Source organism: Narcine bancroftii, chromosome 5, assembly GCF_036971445.1.
Source record: "Narcine bancroftii isolate sNarBan1 chromosome 5, sNarBan1.hap1, whole genome shotgun sequence".
In the NCBI taxonomy this organism is placed as follows: Eukaryota; Metazoa; Chordata; class Chondrichthyes; order Torpediniformes; family Narcinidae; genus Narcine; species Narcine bancroftii.
The window spans coordinates 40397587-40415146 of record NC_091473.1 but is presented as its reverse complement, the minus strand read 5'-3'; the positions used below and the strand labels follow the sequence as shown (position 1 = coordinate 40415146).

Genomic DNA, 17560 nt, shown 5'->3' with positions numbered 1-17560 from the left:
GCACACACTCATCCACGCAGGTCTTGATGAAGTTGGTAACACCTGTTGCATATTCATTCAAGTCTATGGATGATGGGGTGTGGCAAGATGGTGTAGAGGGCAGACGTGCGATCTCACCCTTCCTCAGCCAGTTTTCAAAACACCCATCTTTAAAGTTTATATAAGTGATTAAAATTGTATTTTTACTTTTGGGAACATTAGTGGGTAAAAACCGAAAACTCAACTACAGAAGAAATTACCTTTTAAAAGTGCTGAAGAATTGAGGCCTACCTGTTCAACTGAAGCCACGGACTCATTGTTTTGAACCTCCAAGGCACAGAGAACTCCTGCCAGGCTGAGTATTACACCGGTGCCGATCTTGCCTCCACAATATGGCGCCGGCATGATGACGAGCTTGGCTGGGGTAGATACGCGCGTCTGCGATGTCGGACGCATGGACAACCCGGCTGAGAGAAGAGCACTTGAGCCCGGGCTGCCGTCGGGTGGGGCGGGGATGTGCAGAATGGCGTCAGAAGCTGTCTCTGCGCAGTCCCTGGCCTTACCGGGCTTGCGCGGTGCTTCAAGGGTCCGTGTTACTGGATCATGTGTGGGCTGTGCGGGGGCCTGAGTGACAGCGTCCCGATGTGATCGGGATGCCGCCGCCGGGTGTACAAACCCGCAGCCGCACCAGGAGGGGACCGTCAATGCTGGAAGAAGAGGAAGACTTACCTTTAACGAGCAGTTCACAGGAACAATTGGAGGTGGAATTTAGAGAAGGTAGGCCTCAAAATGTGGAATTGGAATCGGAGTTTGTTTTCACTGTCCTGGAAGGAATTGCTTACCAAATGGACAATATGTTTAAACAAATGACTCAAGGATTTCTAGATGTGACAACTAAAATATTTAATTTTTCTTTGGCTTGGCTTCGCGGACGAAGATTTATGGAGGGGGTAAAAAGTCCACGTCAGCTGCAGGCTCGTTTGTGGCTGACAAGTCCGATGCGGGACAGGCAGACACGATTGCAGCGGTTGCAGGGGAAAATTGGTGGGTTGGGGTTGGGTTTTTCCTCCTCTGCCTTTTGTCAGTGAGGTAGGCTCTGCGGTCTTCTTCAAAGGAGGTTGCTGCCCGCCAAACTGTGAGGCGCCAAGATGCACGGTTTGAGGCGATATCAGCCCACTGGCGGTGGTCAATGTGGCAGGCACCAAGAGATTTCTTTAGGCAGTCCTTGTACCTTTTCTTTGGTGCACCTCTGTCACGGTGGCCAGTGGAGAGCTCGCCATATAACATGATCTTGGGAAGGCGATGGTCCTCCATTCTGGAGACGTGACCCATCCAGCGCAGCTGGATCTTCAGCAGCGTGGACTCGATGCTGTCGACCTCTGCCATCTCGAGTACTTCAACGTTAGGGATGTAAGCGCTCCAATGGATGTTGAGGATGGAGCGGAGACAACGCTGGTGGAAGCGTTCTAGGAGCCGTAGGTGGTGCCGGTAGAGGACCCATGATTCGGAGCCGAACAGGAGTGTGGGTATGACAACGGCTCTGTATACGCTTATCTTTGTGAGGTTTTTCAGTTGGTTGTTTTTCCAGACTCTTTTGTGTAGTCTTCCAAAGGCGCTATTTGCCTTGGCGAGTCTGTTGTCTATCTCATTGTCGATCCTTGCATCTGATGAAATGGTGCAGCCGAGATAGGTAAACTGGTTGACCGTTTTGAGTTTTGTGTGCCCGATGGAGATGTGGGGGGGCTGGTAATCATGGTGGGGAGCTGGCTGATGGAGGACCTCAGTTTTCTTCAGGCTGACTTCCAGGCCAAACATTTTGGTAAATGTATTAAATCAGTGGATACAGTGCAAGAATTTAAAAAAAAATTGAAACAGCTTTTTTTTAATGTAAAAATCAATTTGAACGTAATAAGGAAAAAATGGAGAAAGTGGAAGATTCTTTTGTGGATTGGGGAAAGACTTACTGAAAAAAATTGATTCATTGGAAAATCAAAGTCTGAGAAATAATGTGAAAATTATGGGTCTCCCAGAAGATATTGAAGGGTCTGATCCAATAAAATTTTTCAAGAATTTGATTCCCGAGGTGTTGGGCAAAGAGTTTTTTCGGAAGGCTTAGTATTGGAGAGGGCACATAGAGTGTTACGAAAGAAACCGCTACCAGGACAACTGCCATGGGTGATCTTAGTTCGTTGTCTGAACTACCAGGACAGAGAAATTATATTACGGTTGGCGGTACAGAAGCCACGACAAAGTCAATCTCCAATGATTATTCAAAATAACAGAGTATTTTTTACGCAGATCTGAGTCAGGAGATTATAAGGTGATGACGGGAATTTAATTCGGCTAAAGAAATACTGTGGCAGAAGGGTTACAAATTTGCTTTTCGACACCCTGCTGTGTTAAAAGTCTTTTATGGCAATCTTCAATCTCAATTTTTTGAGAATGACCATGATGCATTAATTTTTGCTAATTCATTACCGGATTTGCGAGGACATGGAAGAGTTTCGCCATCGTCGCCTAAAAAGAAGGCAAATGGAAATGGAAATGGGCATGGGAATGGGAAGAACGGGAAAAATGGAAAGTAAGAAGTTTTAACTCAAAGTCTTATTGACATTGAAGATCTGGAACAATAATTGGGAATGGAGTCATTGGGTTGAATATATTTATAGTACTGGATTGTGTTGATGTGAATAATGTATTTCTGGCTGGGGATAGCATAGAAATCTTTGATAGTCATCCGCCACTAGTGGGGTTTACCACACCCAGTTTTTTAGGGCGTTACTACTTTTGGGTAGCTGTTTTTGGGGATAATCACATTTTTTAAAACATTTTAAAAAAAATATTTAGGGGAGGGATAGTGGTCTTAAGTTACTATAAGGGGAGCGATATTTTGAAGTAAGTGATTATATTGTTAGTTTATAAGGATGTCCAATTTGAAATTTGCAACTTTTAATGTTCAGGGGTTAAATAATCCGATTAAGCAAAAGCGAGTTTTGGCTTATATCAAGAAAATGAAAGTTGATATTGCCTTTTTACAAGAAACACATTTGACTGAAAAAGAACATTTGAAATTGAAGAGAGATTGGGTTGGACATGTGTTTTTTTCTTCATTTAATTCCCAGGCAAGAGGTGAGCAATTTTAATTCATAAGAATTTGCCTTTTGAATTGCAAACTATGGAAGGAAATGCTGGAAGGGTTTTAAGGGTGAATTTTAAAATTTTTGCTGAATCTTGGACTTTGCTTTATGTTTATGCACCTAAAGTGGACGATGAGTGTGTTATTTCGCATGCTTTTTTGTTGTTAAATTAAGCTAATGAAAATATTTTAGTTGGGAGAGATTTTAATTATGTCTTGGACCCTTTGCTGGATAGATCCCCAAAAAGTATAAAGAAATCAAAGATGGCAACACAAATTGGGGTCTTGATGAAGGATTTAAATTTGATGGATATTTGGAGAAGGGTCAATCCTTCAGAGAAGGATTTCTCTTTTTATTCATCTCGACATGATTCATTTTCGAAAATAGATTTTTTTTAGTATCAACACATTTACAAGGAAGGGTATTACAAGCGGAATATAAAAGCAGGGTTATATCAGATCATTCTTTATTATTTTTTTCTTCCATAAATTCAGAAGTGGTACGTTCATCTTATAGATGGAGAATTAATACAATGTTGTTGAAAAAACCAGAGTTTGTTACCTTTGTTAAAGAACAGATTACTTTGTTCTTGACTGAGAATGCTAATTCAGTAGAAAGTCGTTTTGTGTTATGGGATGCATTAAAAGCTTACTTAAGAGGACAGATTATTAGTTATACTACTAAAGTTAAGAAGCAGTATATGGCAGAAAGTTTAGAATTAGAAAAGCAAATTGATGAATTGGAGAAGGAATTTCAGAAGGAAGTGACAGAAGATAAGAAAAAGTGGCTTTGGCTAATTTGAAATTGCATTATAATATGTTGCAGACTTATCAATTTGAACGTTTAATTAATTGATCTAAGCAGCGTTATTATGAGTTGGATGAGAGGGCACATAAGGTACTTGCATGGCAGTTAAAGATGGAACAGGTTTCATGGACTATTAATGCTGTAAAAAAAGAATTCAACAGTTACCTATAATGATCAGTTTTATTCATTTTATAAAAGATTATATACTTCTGAGGGGAAACAGTATAGTGGTTCTATTGATTCTTATTTATCTAAGTTAGTGTTACCAGCATTAGAAGAGGAGGATGTTATTGATCTGGAAGCTCCGTTTACAGAATTTGAGATTAAGGCGGCTATGTTGGAGATGCCAAATGGGAAGTCACCAGGCGACGATGGATTTTCGGTGGAATTTTATAAAACCTTTTATGAAAATTTATCTTTTGTGTTTGAGGAGGTATTACAACAAGTGACTGAAGAGCATGAGTTACCAGAATCTTGCTCTAGTGCTTTAATTACTGTAATTCCGAAAAAAGATAGAGACCTGTTTAAAGTGTCTTCATATAGACCTATTTCTTTATTGAATAATGATTACAAAATTATAGCAAAAGTGTTAGCAAACTGACTTGCTAAGTATTTACCTAAATTGATACATACTGATCAAATAGGTTTTATTAAAAATAGAAATGCATCAGATAATATTCTTCAACTGATTAGCTTAGTCAATGCATATCGACAGCAGCCCAACCATCCAATGGTGGTTGCACTTGATGCGGAAAAAGCCTTTGATGGGGTCGAATGGGATTTTTTATTTAAGGTATTGGAGAAGTTTAAATTTGGCCCCTTTTTTATTGGTTGGGTTAAGGCTTTATATATGAACCCGATTGCTAGGGTGGTGACAAATGGTCAAGTCTCAGCCTCGTTTAAATTGATGCGTTCAACTCGACAAGGTTGTCCATTGTCACCATCCCTGTTTGCATTGGCTATTGAACCGTTAGCTCATACAATAAGACAGAATGAACAGATAAGAGGGATGAGAGTTATGGATGAAGAGTACGATTAATTTATTTGCAGATGATCTTTTGATATATTTAACAAACCCAGAACAATTATTGCCACATATGCGGGAATGTTTATTACAATATGGAACATTATCTGAATATAAAGTTAATTGGGACAAGAGTGAAATTTTGCTAGTCGGAGAAGAAGACTATTCAGAGTATAAAAACATTATAAAATTGAAATGGTCAGATAAATTAAATATTTAGGAATAATTTTAAATACTGAGTATCAATCTTTATACAAGTCAAATTATGTTCCTTTATTAAAAAAAGATGAAAGCAGATTTAATTAAGTGGAAAGATCTTCCGTTAACTTTAATTGGTCGAGTTAATTGTATTAAGATGAATTCAATATTTATTTCAATCATACTGTGTTCTCTCTCAAAGGGATTTTTTCAGGATTTAAATAAAGCCAAGAGAGAATTTTTATGGAAAGGTATATTACTGCGGGTAGCACTATATAAACTTACTTGGAAGTATGCATTAGGTGGGCTTCAATGACCCCATTTTCAAAATTATTATGAAGCAGCCCAGTTGAAATTTATTAGTAAACTGATGGATTTGGACCAACCTCCGAGTTGGGCTAAAGTTGAGATCACTTGTATTTCTGAAGTTGAGGTGCATCAATTTATATTTCGATGGAATGTCAATTTGTTGAGGGAATATAATATGCCGGTATTAAAACATCTATTAAAGGTATGGACTAAAAAAAAAAGATTTTAGGATCAAAAGGTAAATTGTCAATTTTAACTCCACTTATATAACAATCAGCTTATTCCTTTTTCAATGTTTAATAATCATTTAAAGAGTTTAAGGGTATAAAGACGTTACAGGATTGTTTTGTAGAAGGACAGTTTCTTTCTTTTAATCAATTGAAAGAGCGTTTTGAAATTGCTGAAAATTCTTTGTTTGTCTATTATCAACTTCGAGCTTTGGTGAAAGAATGTATGGTAGAGAGATGATTTTACCTGTATTGACGGAATTCGAGTCTTTGATTTCTTCTATACCAAAAAGGGGTTATATTTCTGTTATGTACCAAGTATTACAAGACAATATGGATAAACCGGAATGGGAGAAGTCTAAGCTTAAATGGGAAAATGATTTAGCTTTTGTTTTTCCTGAAGACTATTGGGCAGATATGTGTCATGATAGTGTTACTAAATTGATGAATGTGCGGTATGGAATGGTTCATTATAACTTTTTACATCAGTTGTATTTAACCCCAGAGAAATTGAAAAAATATGGTTTTAGTAATTCAGACTCTTGTTTTAGATGTGGTGTATGTACTGGTACTTTTTTTAAACATGCTGTTTGGTCTTGTGTTTATGTAAACCATTTTGGCAAGAAATTAGGTTAACTTTGGAAAAACTATATGATATTAAGTTACCATTAGATCCATCTTTTTTTTAAACGGGTTATATGATTCCTTTAAAGGGATTAGGGTTGGATAAATTTCAAATTGCATTGTCTGTAGCTCGAAAATGTGTAACAAGTACATGGAAAGATAACATAGTGATTAATATAATGCGATGGCATAAGGAATTGAAAGCTTGTATTGTTATGGAAAAAATTACATATAATCTGCATGATAATTATTCTTTTTTTGTTAATAAGTGGTTACCATATTTGGAATATATGCATTTAGATGTATTTTGATTTATTATATATTCTTATTTTCTGTTTATATATTTTTGGCTCTCCTTAAGAGAGCTGGCTGATGGGGTGGGAGGGTGGGTGGGGATTTTTTTTTTATTTTTCTATTTTTTTAAAATATATATATACTTATAAAATTGTCTTTATGGAATGTATTCTGTATTACTACTAATGATCTTTCAAATAAATAAATTTAAAAAAAAAGTCTATGGATGATTTCTTGAATATGTTCCAATCTACTGATTTAAAGCACTCCTGTAGATGCTCCTCTGCCTCCCTCAACCATACTTTCGCTGTCTTCACCACTGGCGCTGTGGTCTTCTGTCCCTGCTTGTACACCGGGAGTAGAAGTATAGCCAAGTGATCAGACTTGCTGAAGTGTGGTCATGGTATGGCTCGGTATGCATTCTTCATGGTGGTGTGCAGTGATTGAGTGTTTTGGTTCCCCTGGTCACGCAAGTGACATGTTGGTGGTAGTTTGTCAGAGACTTCTGCAGGTTGGCCTGATTGGTCTCCCACAATGATCAGAAAGGCATCAGGATATGCTGTCTCATGGCTGTTTATCACAGTGCTCAGTCCCTCCATTGGTAGCTTGGCGGAAGCCTGGGGCAGAATGTACACTGCAACCAAGATGATGGCAGTGAACTTCCTTGGTATGTAGATTGGGCGACACTTGATCGGCAGATATTCCAGGTTGGGGGATGTAAGGTAAAAACATCATGAGTTGGGACCGGAGAAGGAGTCACCCAGTACTAAGGAGTAACAGGATGCAGGTGTGACCTTGTACGCTCAAGATAAGTGTGCCAATAACAAGATGATGTGCAGCAGACTAACAGAGAAGGGTAGCAACAGCTTATTCATTGGACAATGTAATGGTATGATAATTTACTAAGTGCGTGTCCTGAGGTATAAAAAAAACACCACTTGCTGATATCGGGAGAATGCACCTTCTCCAACTAACACTGTTAGTTTCAAGTGTTACAATCCGGTAATAAAGAATCTTGATTTCGACTCAAGTCTGGTGTCTGACTCACTCATTCTCGAACAAAGCAGACCTAACAGGGAGAAGGACTGGGATATGACTGTCACATCTATGCACCATGATGAATTGATGAATCCACAAACACCGCCTCCCCTAGTTTTTGGTCAGCACGATGGAGGGCGTTGCCCTTGGGTTGCAGAGCCAAATCTGGTATGTCTGCATTTAGTCATGTTTCTGCAAAGCACACTCCCTGATGACTCTCTGATGTTGAAGTCCATCCTGGAGTTCATCAAGTTTGTTCTCCAGGGACCGTACATTGGCCAGGCAGATGGTAGGGAGCAGAAGCCTCAGGTCCCGGCATCTCAGGCTAATCTCTAGCCCAACCCCTCCCCCCACTCTGCGTCCACGTGGTTGGGTCTTCTTTATAGACATCACCAGTGCTGAGTATCTTCTCTGGTGATGCTCTACGAAGTCTCTACTGCAGACATCTTCAGCTCCTGCTTGTTTCAGGGGGTTGTCCCCTTAAGTTTTCTCTTCAGCACATGGAAGACACGTTCAATTAATTTAGACTTGTTTCGGGGGTTGTCCCCTTAAGTTTTCTCTTCAGCACATGGCAGACACGTTCAATTAATTTCAACTGGCCATTCAAGAATTTTCCCGTTTTTAGCTTTGAAAACCCCCTTTTTTGCTTTAGCAGTACATTTGAGATCATTGGCTTGCTGTAGGATGAAATGCCATCCATTTAGTTCAGAGGCATTTGGCTGAACTTGAGCAGATGTTTCTATACACCTCAGAATTCATTTTGCCACTGCCATCAGCAGCTACATCATCAATGAAGATAAGCATGCCAGAACCTGTGGCAGCCATATATGCCCAGGCCATGTTTCATTGATGAAATGGGTATACTTTGGATCTTGGGCAGTTCCTTTATGCCTCCACACTTTGCTCTTGCCATCAGTCTGATAAAGGTTAATCTTGGTCTCAACTGTCTATAAGAGCTTTCTTCCAAAATTCTGCAGGCTCTTTTAAATACTTGGCAAACTGTAATCTGGCCATCTTGTTTCTGTGGCTAACTAGTGGTTTGCATCTTGCAGTGTAGCCTCTGTATTCCTGTTCATGAAGACCCTGTGGACAGTGGTCATCCACATCCACACCTGCCTCCTGAAGTGTGTTCTAATCCGTCGGACAGGCATTTGGGGATTTTTCTTCATTATGAAGAGAAATTTTCTGCGTCAGTAATGGAGGTCTTCCTTGGCCTACCAGTCCCTTTGTGATCTTACCAGTATGCTCTTTCTTCTTAATGATGTTGATTTTGGTAACCATGTTTAGGTGATGTCTTTTACTGTTTTATTCTTGTTTTTTAGCCTTTTAATGGTTTCTTTGACTGTCATTGACACAACTCTGGTCCTTGTACTAAAAAATGGCAACTTCAGATTCCAAAGTGATCAATGGCTGAGAAGCAAGCTGAGCTGTGTATTACATGCACCAATGAAGCCAAACAGTAATCATAAACACCTGTGAACCCAAATGTCCCAAACATTATGTGCCCTTAAATTAGGGAGCTATGTATCAGAATTTCCACATGGTCAAACCAAAATGTATACAAATAACCTTTAATAAAATCTGGAATGTGCACTTTAATTAAATGTGAATTGTTTGATTACAAATTTAAAAATGTGGAGCACATGGGCAAATAAAGCAAAAAACGTCTTTATTCCAAACATTATGGAGGGCACTAAATTTTAATTTAAAAAAAAAATTAAATTTAGACATACAGCACAGTAACAGGCCATTTTGTCCCATAAGTCAATTTGCACCCTATTAACTTACACCCCCAATATGTTTTGAACAGGAGGAGGAAAATTAAGCCACTGGAGAAAACCCAAGCAAACACAGGGAGAACGTACAAACTCCTTACAGACAGCATGGAATTTGAACCCCTGTCCAGTCCTGATTACTGGCGCTGTAAAGGTGTCATGCTAACCGCTACGTCAACTATGCCACCCATACTATATTACTATATGTAATCAACTTGCTTCTATTACAAAAATCAAGATTGGCAAAGCTCATTATTTCAATATGAAAAATGTATTTGCATGGTCTATTTTATCATGGATTAAAATAAATATATATTTTTTAATTTTACGTAATTTATCAAATATACATACGCTTTTGTAGCTTCCAGGAACAAGGCAATGTGACTCTTTATATACTGCTTCCTGAGAATGGCTTTAACATCTGGTCGCTCCTCAGGCCTTCTGCTCAACATGCTACTTATCATTAGCCCCAGCTGTTGACTGTATTCCTTTGGTATAGGTGGCAGCTACACAATAATATGGATATGAATATTATTTAAGAAATTGATAACATGCAATAGTTGATATATATTGTAAATGTGTGGCCTTGTATATCTTTCAAGCTTTATTGTTCATTTTGTTGTTATTACTTTTATTCATTTCTTTTAATTATTTTTCTACAATGTAAATCATATAATTTAAGACAAAATACAAAAAAATGTGGACTCGTGGCTCATTAATATGTTGTGATTAATATGAGCAAGGACAAAAATTACTGTAACTTCCTAGTTTTATTTTCTATGCATGGAATTTTTAATTTTGCAGTTATTCAAGTCCAAGTTTATTGTCATGTGTACTGAGGGAGAGTAAATAGGTTTTGTTCTGTGTTCTATTCAGCAAGTCAACCCATACATAACTACAGCAAACAACAGTACAGAGTGCAAAGTTACAAAGATCAGTTAGAATGGAGCAAGGGCAACTTTATTTTACTAAATGCAAGGTTCATTCAGGAGTCTGATGCCGATCATTACAAAATTGATATGTTCACAAGAAATACTCAGAGATAAGTGAATGAATAACTGTCTCCATCTGCTTTTAGCAATTAACTGCAAAAGGACCCAAAGATTTTCAGCACAGAAGGTCTACATCCTGCTCCTGAAAATTATGACTGTTTTATGGTCATTTATATATAAAAATTACTTCTATCAGTTTGATTTAATTGGAAGTACATTAAGTGCTTTGATATAATGCTTGGTTCAGTAGATACCATGCAGTTTTATTGTAGCATGTAAACATTTAAGTTAGAAAGCTCAATGAAATGTAAATACTGTGGAAATGAGAGAGCACAATACATGAATACCACATTACCTTGACAGCCTGCATGATCAGCATGGATAGGAATTGAATATGTATTATATTAGAAGATTTGAGCAAAATTATGCGGTTTATTTTCCATGGATGTAAAAAAAAATAACTTGAAGAGATTAAGCACATAAACAAACTCATTAATAGTGATTAAAAGACTAAATGTATTTTAATTTTTCGATTTTTGAGGTGTCACTTTTATGCATCTTTGTTTTACTATGTGGCACAGATGGTGTATATGGAACATAGCAACGAAAGGGAAAAAAAATACCAAAGCTTGGATAAAATTCCATAAAGTAGTACATATTGAACCTTGAGAATTTAGTCTCAATAAAGACCTGAACTCGTATTGTTAAACTATGTCTGTATGTGTAACCTGTTGCTTAAGTTAACCAAGAGTGAAAATACAGTTCAACAAACATTAATGTTCATAAGAGTAATTATTTTTGAACAATATAATTCAAAAGCATAACATTCAATAGTTTAAAAAGATAATCTCTTCATTTGTAAGAGATTTACTTCACCAACCCAAACGTTTCTCTCTCAAATCAGAAAATTATAAGTGAATCACAAGCTTCATTTTTCTGTAGATTCTGTCCACAAGCAACTAAATAGAAGCAAGCTACTGGATTATAAATCATTTATGAATATAAAACCAGATATTCGATGAGACAAGTATCATAATTAATAATGGAAACACAGATTACAGATGCAGGAATCTGGAGTAAAAAGAAACTGCTGATGGAACTCAGTGTCAAGCACCATGTGTGGTGAGAGAGATGGTTTAGAAAGAATTGTTTGTGTTTGGAGTTGACAAGGGAAGACAAAGCCAATGTAAAAGTAAAAGAGAGGGCATATAAGGAAACAAAAATAGTGGGCAGATAGAGGATTGGGAGGTTTTTAAAAACTTGCAGAAGGCAATTAAAAAATTAAGAAGGAAGAAAAATATTAAATATGAAAGAAGGCTAGCAAATAATGCCAAAGAGGATACAATAAGCTTTTACAACTATATATGAGTAAAAGAGAGGCGAGAGTCGATCTAGAACCACTAGAAAATTATGCTGGAGAAATAAAGGGAAACAAGAAGATAGAAGAGGAATTAAACAAGTACTTTGCATCAGTCTCCACTGTAGAAGGCATAAGCAGAATGCCAGATGTTGAAGGGTATCAGAGAAGTGAAATGAGTGCAGTTACTATTTCAAAGGAGAAAATGCTCAGAAAGCTGAATGGTTCAAGGGTGGATGTTTCCTGGACCAGATGGATTGCACCCTCAGGTTCTGAAAGAAGTAGTGGTAGAGATTGTGCAGTCATTGGAAATGATCTTTCAGGTATCAGTAGATTCTGGTATAGTCCCAGAGGATTGGAAAAAAAAAAAAAAATTGCAAATATAATTCTACTATTCAAAAAGGGAGGGAGGAGCAGAAAGGAAATTATAGACCAGTTAGCCTGACATCAGTGATTAGGAAGATGTTGGAGTCAATTATTGAGGATAAGGTTACGGAGTACTTGGAGCCACATGCCAAAATAGACCAAAACCATCATGTTTGCCTTAAGGGAAAATCTTGCTTGACAAACCTATTGGAATTTGAAGAAGTAACAAGTGACTAAAGGAGATGCAGTGGACTTCCAACCTACATGAGTTTCATCCACCTGAACATACGACCAAATTAAATTAAAAAAAATTAAAATACTGTACATTCATATTTTGAATTAAAAGTACTGTAATCAGTGATGCCCGCTGCTCTATGCAGCAGCACAAAGTCCCTGTTCCCTTCGGCAGCCTGATGTCCCCGTTACCTGACATGGCCAAACCCGTGTTACAACCAATCCTTCCATCCCCATTATGGTCGTAAGTTGGGGACTGCCTGCATTTGGATTTTCAGAAAGTATTTGACAAGCTGCCTCACATGATGCTACAATCACTATTAAGATCCCATGGTATAACAAGAAACATACTAGTGTGGGTAGAGCATTGGCTGATTTGCAGGAACTAGAGAGTAGGATACAGGGATCATATTCTGGATGGCTGCCAGTTGCTAGTGGTGTTTCACAAGGGTCAGGGTCGGGGTCGCTTCTTTTTATATTGCATATCAATGAGTTGGATTATGGAATAAATGGCTTTGTAGACAAATTTGCAGATCATATGAATGTAGGTGGAGGAATAGCTAGTGTAGAGGAAACGCTAGTGTAGAGGAAACACGGAGGCTGCAGAAGGACTTAAACAAATTCGGAGAATGGGCAGAGATTTGGCAAATGAAGTACAATGACAGAAAGTGTACGGCCATGCAGTTTGGTATAAAAAAGAAACAGGCAGTTTATTTTCAAAATCAATAAGAAAATTGAAAATATCCAGATGCAAATGGACCTGGGAGTCCTTGTGCAGGATAGCCTGAAGGTAAACTTGCACGTTGAGTCGGGGGTGAAGAAGGCAAATTCAATCATCGCATAAATTTCATGAGGAATAGAAGACAAGATCAGGGATGTGTAGTTGAGGCTTTATAAGGCACTGGTGAGACCTCACCTGGGATTATGGTGAGCAGTTTTTGGCTTCTTGTCTAAGAATGGATGTGCTGACTTTGGAGAGGGTTCAGGAATGAAAGGGTTATCATAATGTATGAGAAGCATTTGACAGCTCTTGGCCTGTACTCATTAGAATGATCAACTCAGCAACCTTGGCTTAAATGATAACTCTGTTATTCTTGCCACAGGTGCTTCCTGACTTTTTTTTTAAACAGCATTTTTGATTTGTATTTTAGATTTTCAAAAAAAGCATGTTTAGTGATTTTCAACAATTTATTGCCTACCTCTATAATGATGATAGTTGGCTTTCAACATAAGCCATTGCACAGGTACACAGATTAAAATACATTAACAGACAAGAGAGTACATTACCTTTCCTTCAATAATCTTGAAAACTAATGAATTCATATCCTTGGCATTAAAAGCATGTTTCAATGTTGCCATTTCAAATGCACAACAACCAAGGGCCCAAACATCTGACTGTAAAGAAAATAAAGAAAAGTTTATAAGACAGGAAGTGCTTCGTCTACAATTATTATGTGTTTTGCAGTAAAGATCTGTTCTAATTTTATCGATATTTCCTTAATTCTTCATATTGTGGTAAATATATTTATAGTAGAGATATCAATATAGTACATTATGCGTTGGACATAAAATATAACAAAAAACTGAAACTCAAACCCAACCTGAAATAGCAAATTGCTGTTTGAATCCCTGGTTGATTATTTGAATGTTATGATGAGCTAAATATATTTTATTTCTCTTAAACGTTAGTGCTTAATACTGGGTTTACTGCATTCAGGGAAACCAATCAGTTAAAAAAGGATTGGAAGAGATAAGAGTTCATCCTGAATTCTAAATATACCAGAAAAGTTGATCCCCATCTCCACGTCAAGCATAGCTGTTTTCAACTTTGCCATCCCCACTCATGTAATTGTCTCCCATTCCTGCAATCAAACACTTCTCCCAATTTGATCACTCGCAGCTCATGAAATGATTCCACCTCTTCATTCTGAGTCTCCAAATTACACTGTGCTTTCTGGTTAATAAGGGATTACTTCAGGTGGTATGTGAGTGGGGGTGGGGGGGGGGGGGGGATAAAAAGATTGAGAACCACTGGTTTAGGTTCATAGCAAGAAAAATAAATTTTACGCATACAGTATCATTTGTGGAGAAAGATTACAGAGGCAGGAAAATATATATACTTAAATATATTGCAAATCTTTTTGAACCAAAAGCACAGCAATCTATACTGCAGCATTTTACCTTATGGTTATAAGGTTTATTACAGAAGAGTTCAGGGCTCATATAATATGGTGTTCCAATCAAAGTGCTGGCCATGTCATGTTGATGCTCCAGCACTTTAGCTATGCCCAGGTCTCCTACTTTTATGATGTTTGTTCTTGTTAAGAAGATATTTTGAGTTTTAAGATCTCTGTGGAGGATCTGTTTTTCATGTAAATACTGAAACAAAACATACATAGATCTCATTCATTGCAGTATCTGCTGTTTCAAACTCAATCGTCAACATCAAACAACCACTTATAACATAGAATCCATAAATATTTGAATAGCTATCTTTTATGATTTCCCAAGTGCAACATTTTGTACAAAGTCCCTAATGCCCACTAATCAAGAATTTTAAAATGTGTTTTAGGTGTGGCATTGATATTGGTACTTTGGTTATGCATGAAATTAAGACCTTTTTGGATAAATTTGGGGGAAATATTAACAACGATTATGAGACTGGACTTTCCTTTTGATCCGCAATTGTTCCTTTTGGGAATTGGGCTGTCATGAATGTTAACTTCCTCAAAAGTAAACCCAAATTTATTAAAATTGCTTTGGCAATAGCCAGGAAATGTATATTGTTAACATGGAAATAAGATGTAAAGTTGTATACCCTGGAGAAAATTACTTATAATCTTAGAAATGAATATAACAAGTTCATAAATATTTGGCAGCCTTATTTGAATTATTTAAATACACGGATAGTCTCGTCTATTTATTGAATATTTTATATTTAATTTTCATCTTTTATTAGTAATTTAATATTTTCCCCATTTTTTGATTATATATTAAATGTTGATGCCAGCTCTTCCCCTTTTTTGATTATATATTAAATGTTGATGCCAGCTCTTCCCCTTTTTTGATTATATATTAAATGTTGATGCCAGCTCTTCCCCCTTTTCCTTCTTCTCTCCCTCTGTCCACTGTTTCTTTTCCCTTCTCTTAAGGTACAGATGGGTTATTTCTAGGCTTAAGTGCATTTTAAGTTTTATTTTGTATATTTATATATATTATTTTAAAAATTAAAAAAAATATGATAATTAAGAATTTTAAACAGAGGAAGTACAAATGCAAAATCTGTCTTTGGGTATGGGGGGGAGCACATTTAACCTGAGTGGTCTTGAGTTTAAATGCTGATTTGAATATGAGAACAACAGAAAGACACATGAGGGAGAAGTGAAGAATTAGGAGAGAGAAGCATGGAGAAAAGAATGAGGAATATCCAGAGTGCAGGGAGGGGCAAAGCAAGAGGGGCAAGGGTCTATAAAGGCGAGGATTGGGATTAAGTTCGATTGCCCCTTGCTCTCCACTTGCATTGGTGACTGAATTAGACCAAAATAATCTCATCAGTTTAGGTAACATAATGGATGAATGTGGATTAAGGCAGAGCTGTCAGTTCAGCTGTGTTATTTCCCCAAGCCAGTAGGCAGAAATGGGCATGGCTCAACCCACATTCCAATTTTCAATTAAAGATTGTACAATGGTGTGTCTAATCCAGAGAGTATTCCTAATGGAGACTGGACCTTTTCTGCATCTCTCTTTTTATGAACATTTTTTTTTGGCCCATCCTCAATTGTTCACTGTTTAACTTTCCCCAGTGCCTCCCTTTTCCTTTCCTTCCACTCCATCCTTTAACTTTCTCTGTTCTTTCTGCTTTACCCACATCACCCTCTCTTCCTTAGGGCTTCCTCTGTAAATCAGATTCTATGGCAGCCAGTGTCAGTGCCACACAAGCATTTCAAGGATTCCTTCTTGCTAAATAGGTCAGGTAAGAATCACTTCACATCGTTATCTCCACTTTCATGATTCTTCACTGACTATCCAAGGGGATATTTAACATCTGGTGTTTAAGATAATGTAATGGATCAAAAGTGGTCCAAAAGAATTCCAATGTTGTTTTTTATTAGTACTCATTGAGTTTAATTGTTTGCTAACAATTTTGTGCAATCCCACACACAGTCAATTTCACCTGAAAAGAACTTATGGTAATTTCTAATATTGATTCATTTCCTATTTTCTGATGTACCTGTAATGCCATAGCAACTTGGACAAACCATTCCACGACTTGACTTTCTGGAAGCAATTTGCCCTTCTGTTCCTTCAGCTTGTGATACAAGTCTCCACCTTCACAATAACCCATCACGATATACAAAAGTCCATCATCTCCTTCCCATGACTCCCTGTAGGTAACAATGTTGGGATGTCGAAGCTGGGATAGAAGTTGAGCTTCTTGTTCTGCCGCCTTACGCTCACGACTGGAAACACTTCTCAGATTCAATTTCTTTACAACATACTGGAAATTCAATAACATTTCACCATGAACAATCTGTTTACTTTGCTGGCTTAGTACATAAAATGACTTAGTAAAGTGCAGAATATATTTATTTCCCATATAGATGAAGAGTAAATGTCTGGAAGGGTAAATCTAAGCTGGTGGCATATTGAACTATAGACAGACAGACACACACACACACACATCCAATCTCATAAAAGTAGCTTAAAACACCATCCATTGATGATTGCATCCATTGCTCCCCCAACCTAAAGGTAGAAGTGTTATACAGGGAATGCAGTTTGGACATAAACTGTTCTGTGGAAGGTGTTAATCCATGTTTGCTAAATATTTTGTATACAGCACAGTAAATTCTTACGGTCTATTACTTTATATAATAATCACAAGCAAACAATCTAACCTATGCAATTCAATGGCCGCATACATCAGCAATTCACCTGGGTCCATGACTTAAAGACAGCGTTGAAAAGTAATGGGAATCATTTAAAAGTCCAAAGTACATGACATCACATAGAACCCTGAGATTCTATTTCCTGCAGCCCAGGCAGTTTTTGGTAGCGTAAACTATACTCAAGAAAAAGATACGTATAGAAAAGAGAGAAATGTGAGTTTCGAGGCCAGGTAGCAAGAGCCGTGTCCATACTGGATAAGGGGTGGAGGCACGTAATATCACCTGATCTTGATTGTTGAATGTGTATTCT

The 17560-nt window shown here is 37.5% G+C and overlaps 1 protein-coding gene across 5 annotated transcripts in view; it reads right to left on the bottom strand.

Moving 5' to 3' along the window:
- Positions 1-17560, bottom strand: part of nek4 (NIMA-related kinase 4) — an 89900-nt gene that overhangs the window by 56532 nt on the left and 15808 nt on the right. For 4 of the 5 annotated variants that reach the window (XM_069937192.1, XM_069937190.1, XM_069937191.1 and 1 more), the window contains exons 2-5: positions 16593-16859; positions 14543-14740; positions 13649-13756; positions 9764-9918 (exon numbers count right to left, since the gene is read on the bottom strand). In XM_069937192.1, the coding sequence (XP_069793293.1) occupies positions 9764-9918; positions 13649-13756; positions 14543-14740; positions 16593-16859 (728 nt within the window). The remainder of the gene's footprint in view (positions 1-9763; positions 9919-13648; positions 13757-14542; positions 14741-16592; positions 16860-17560) is intronic. The other variant, XM_069937193.1, reaches the window with a different exon arrangement.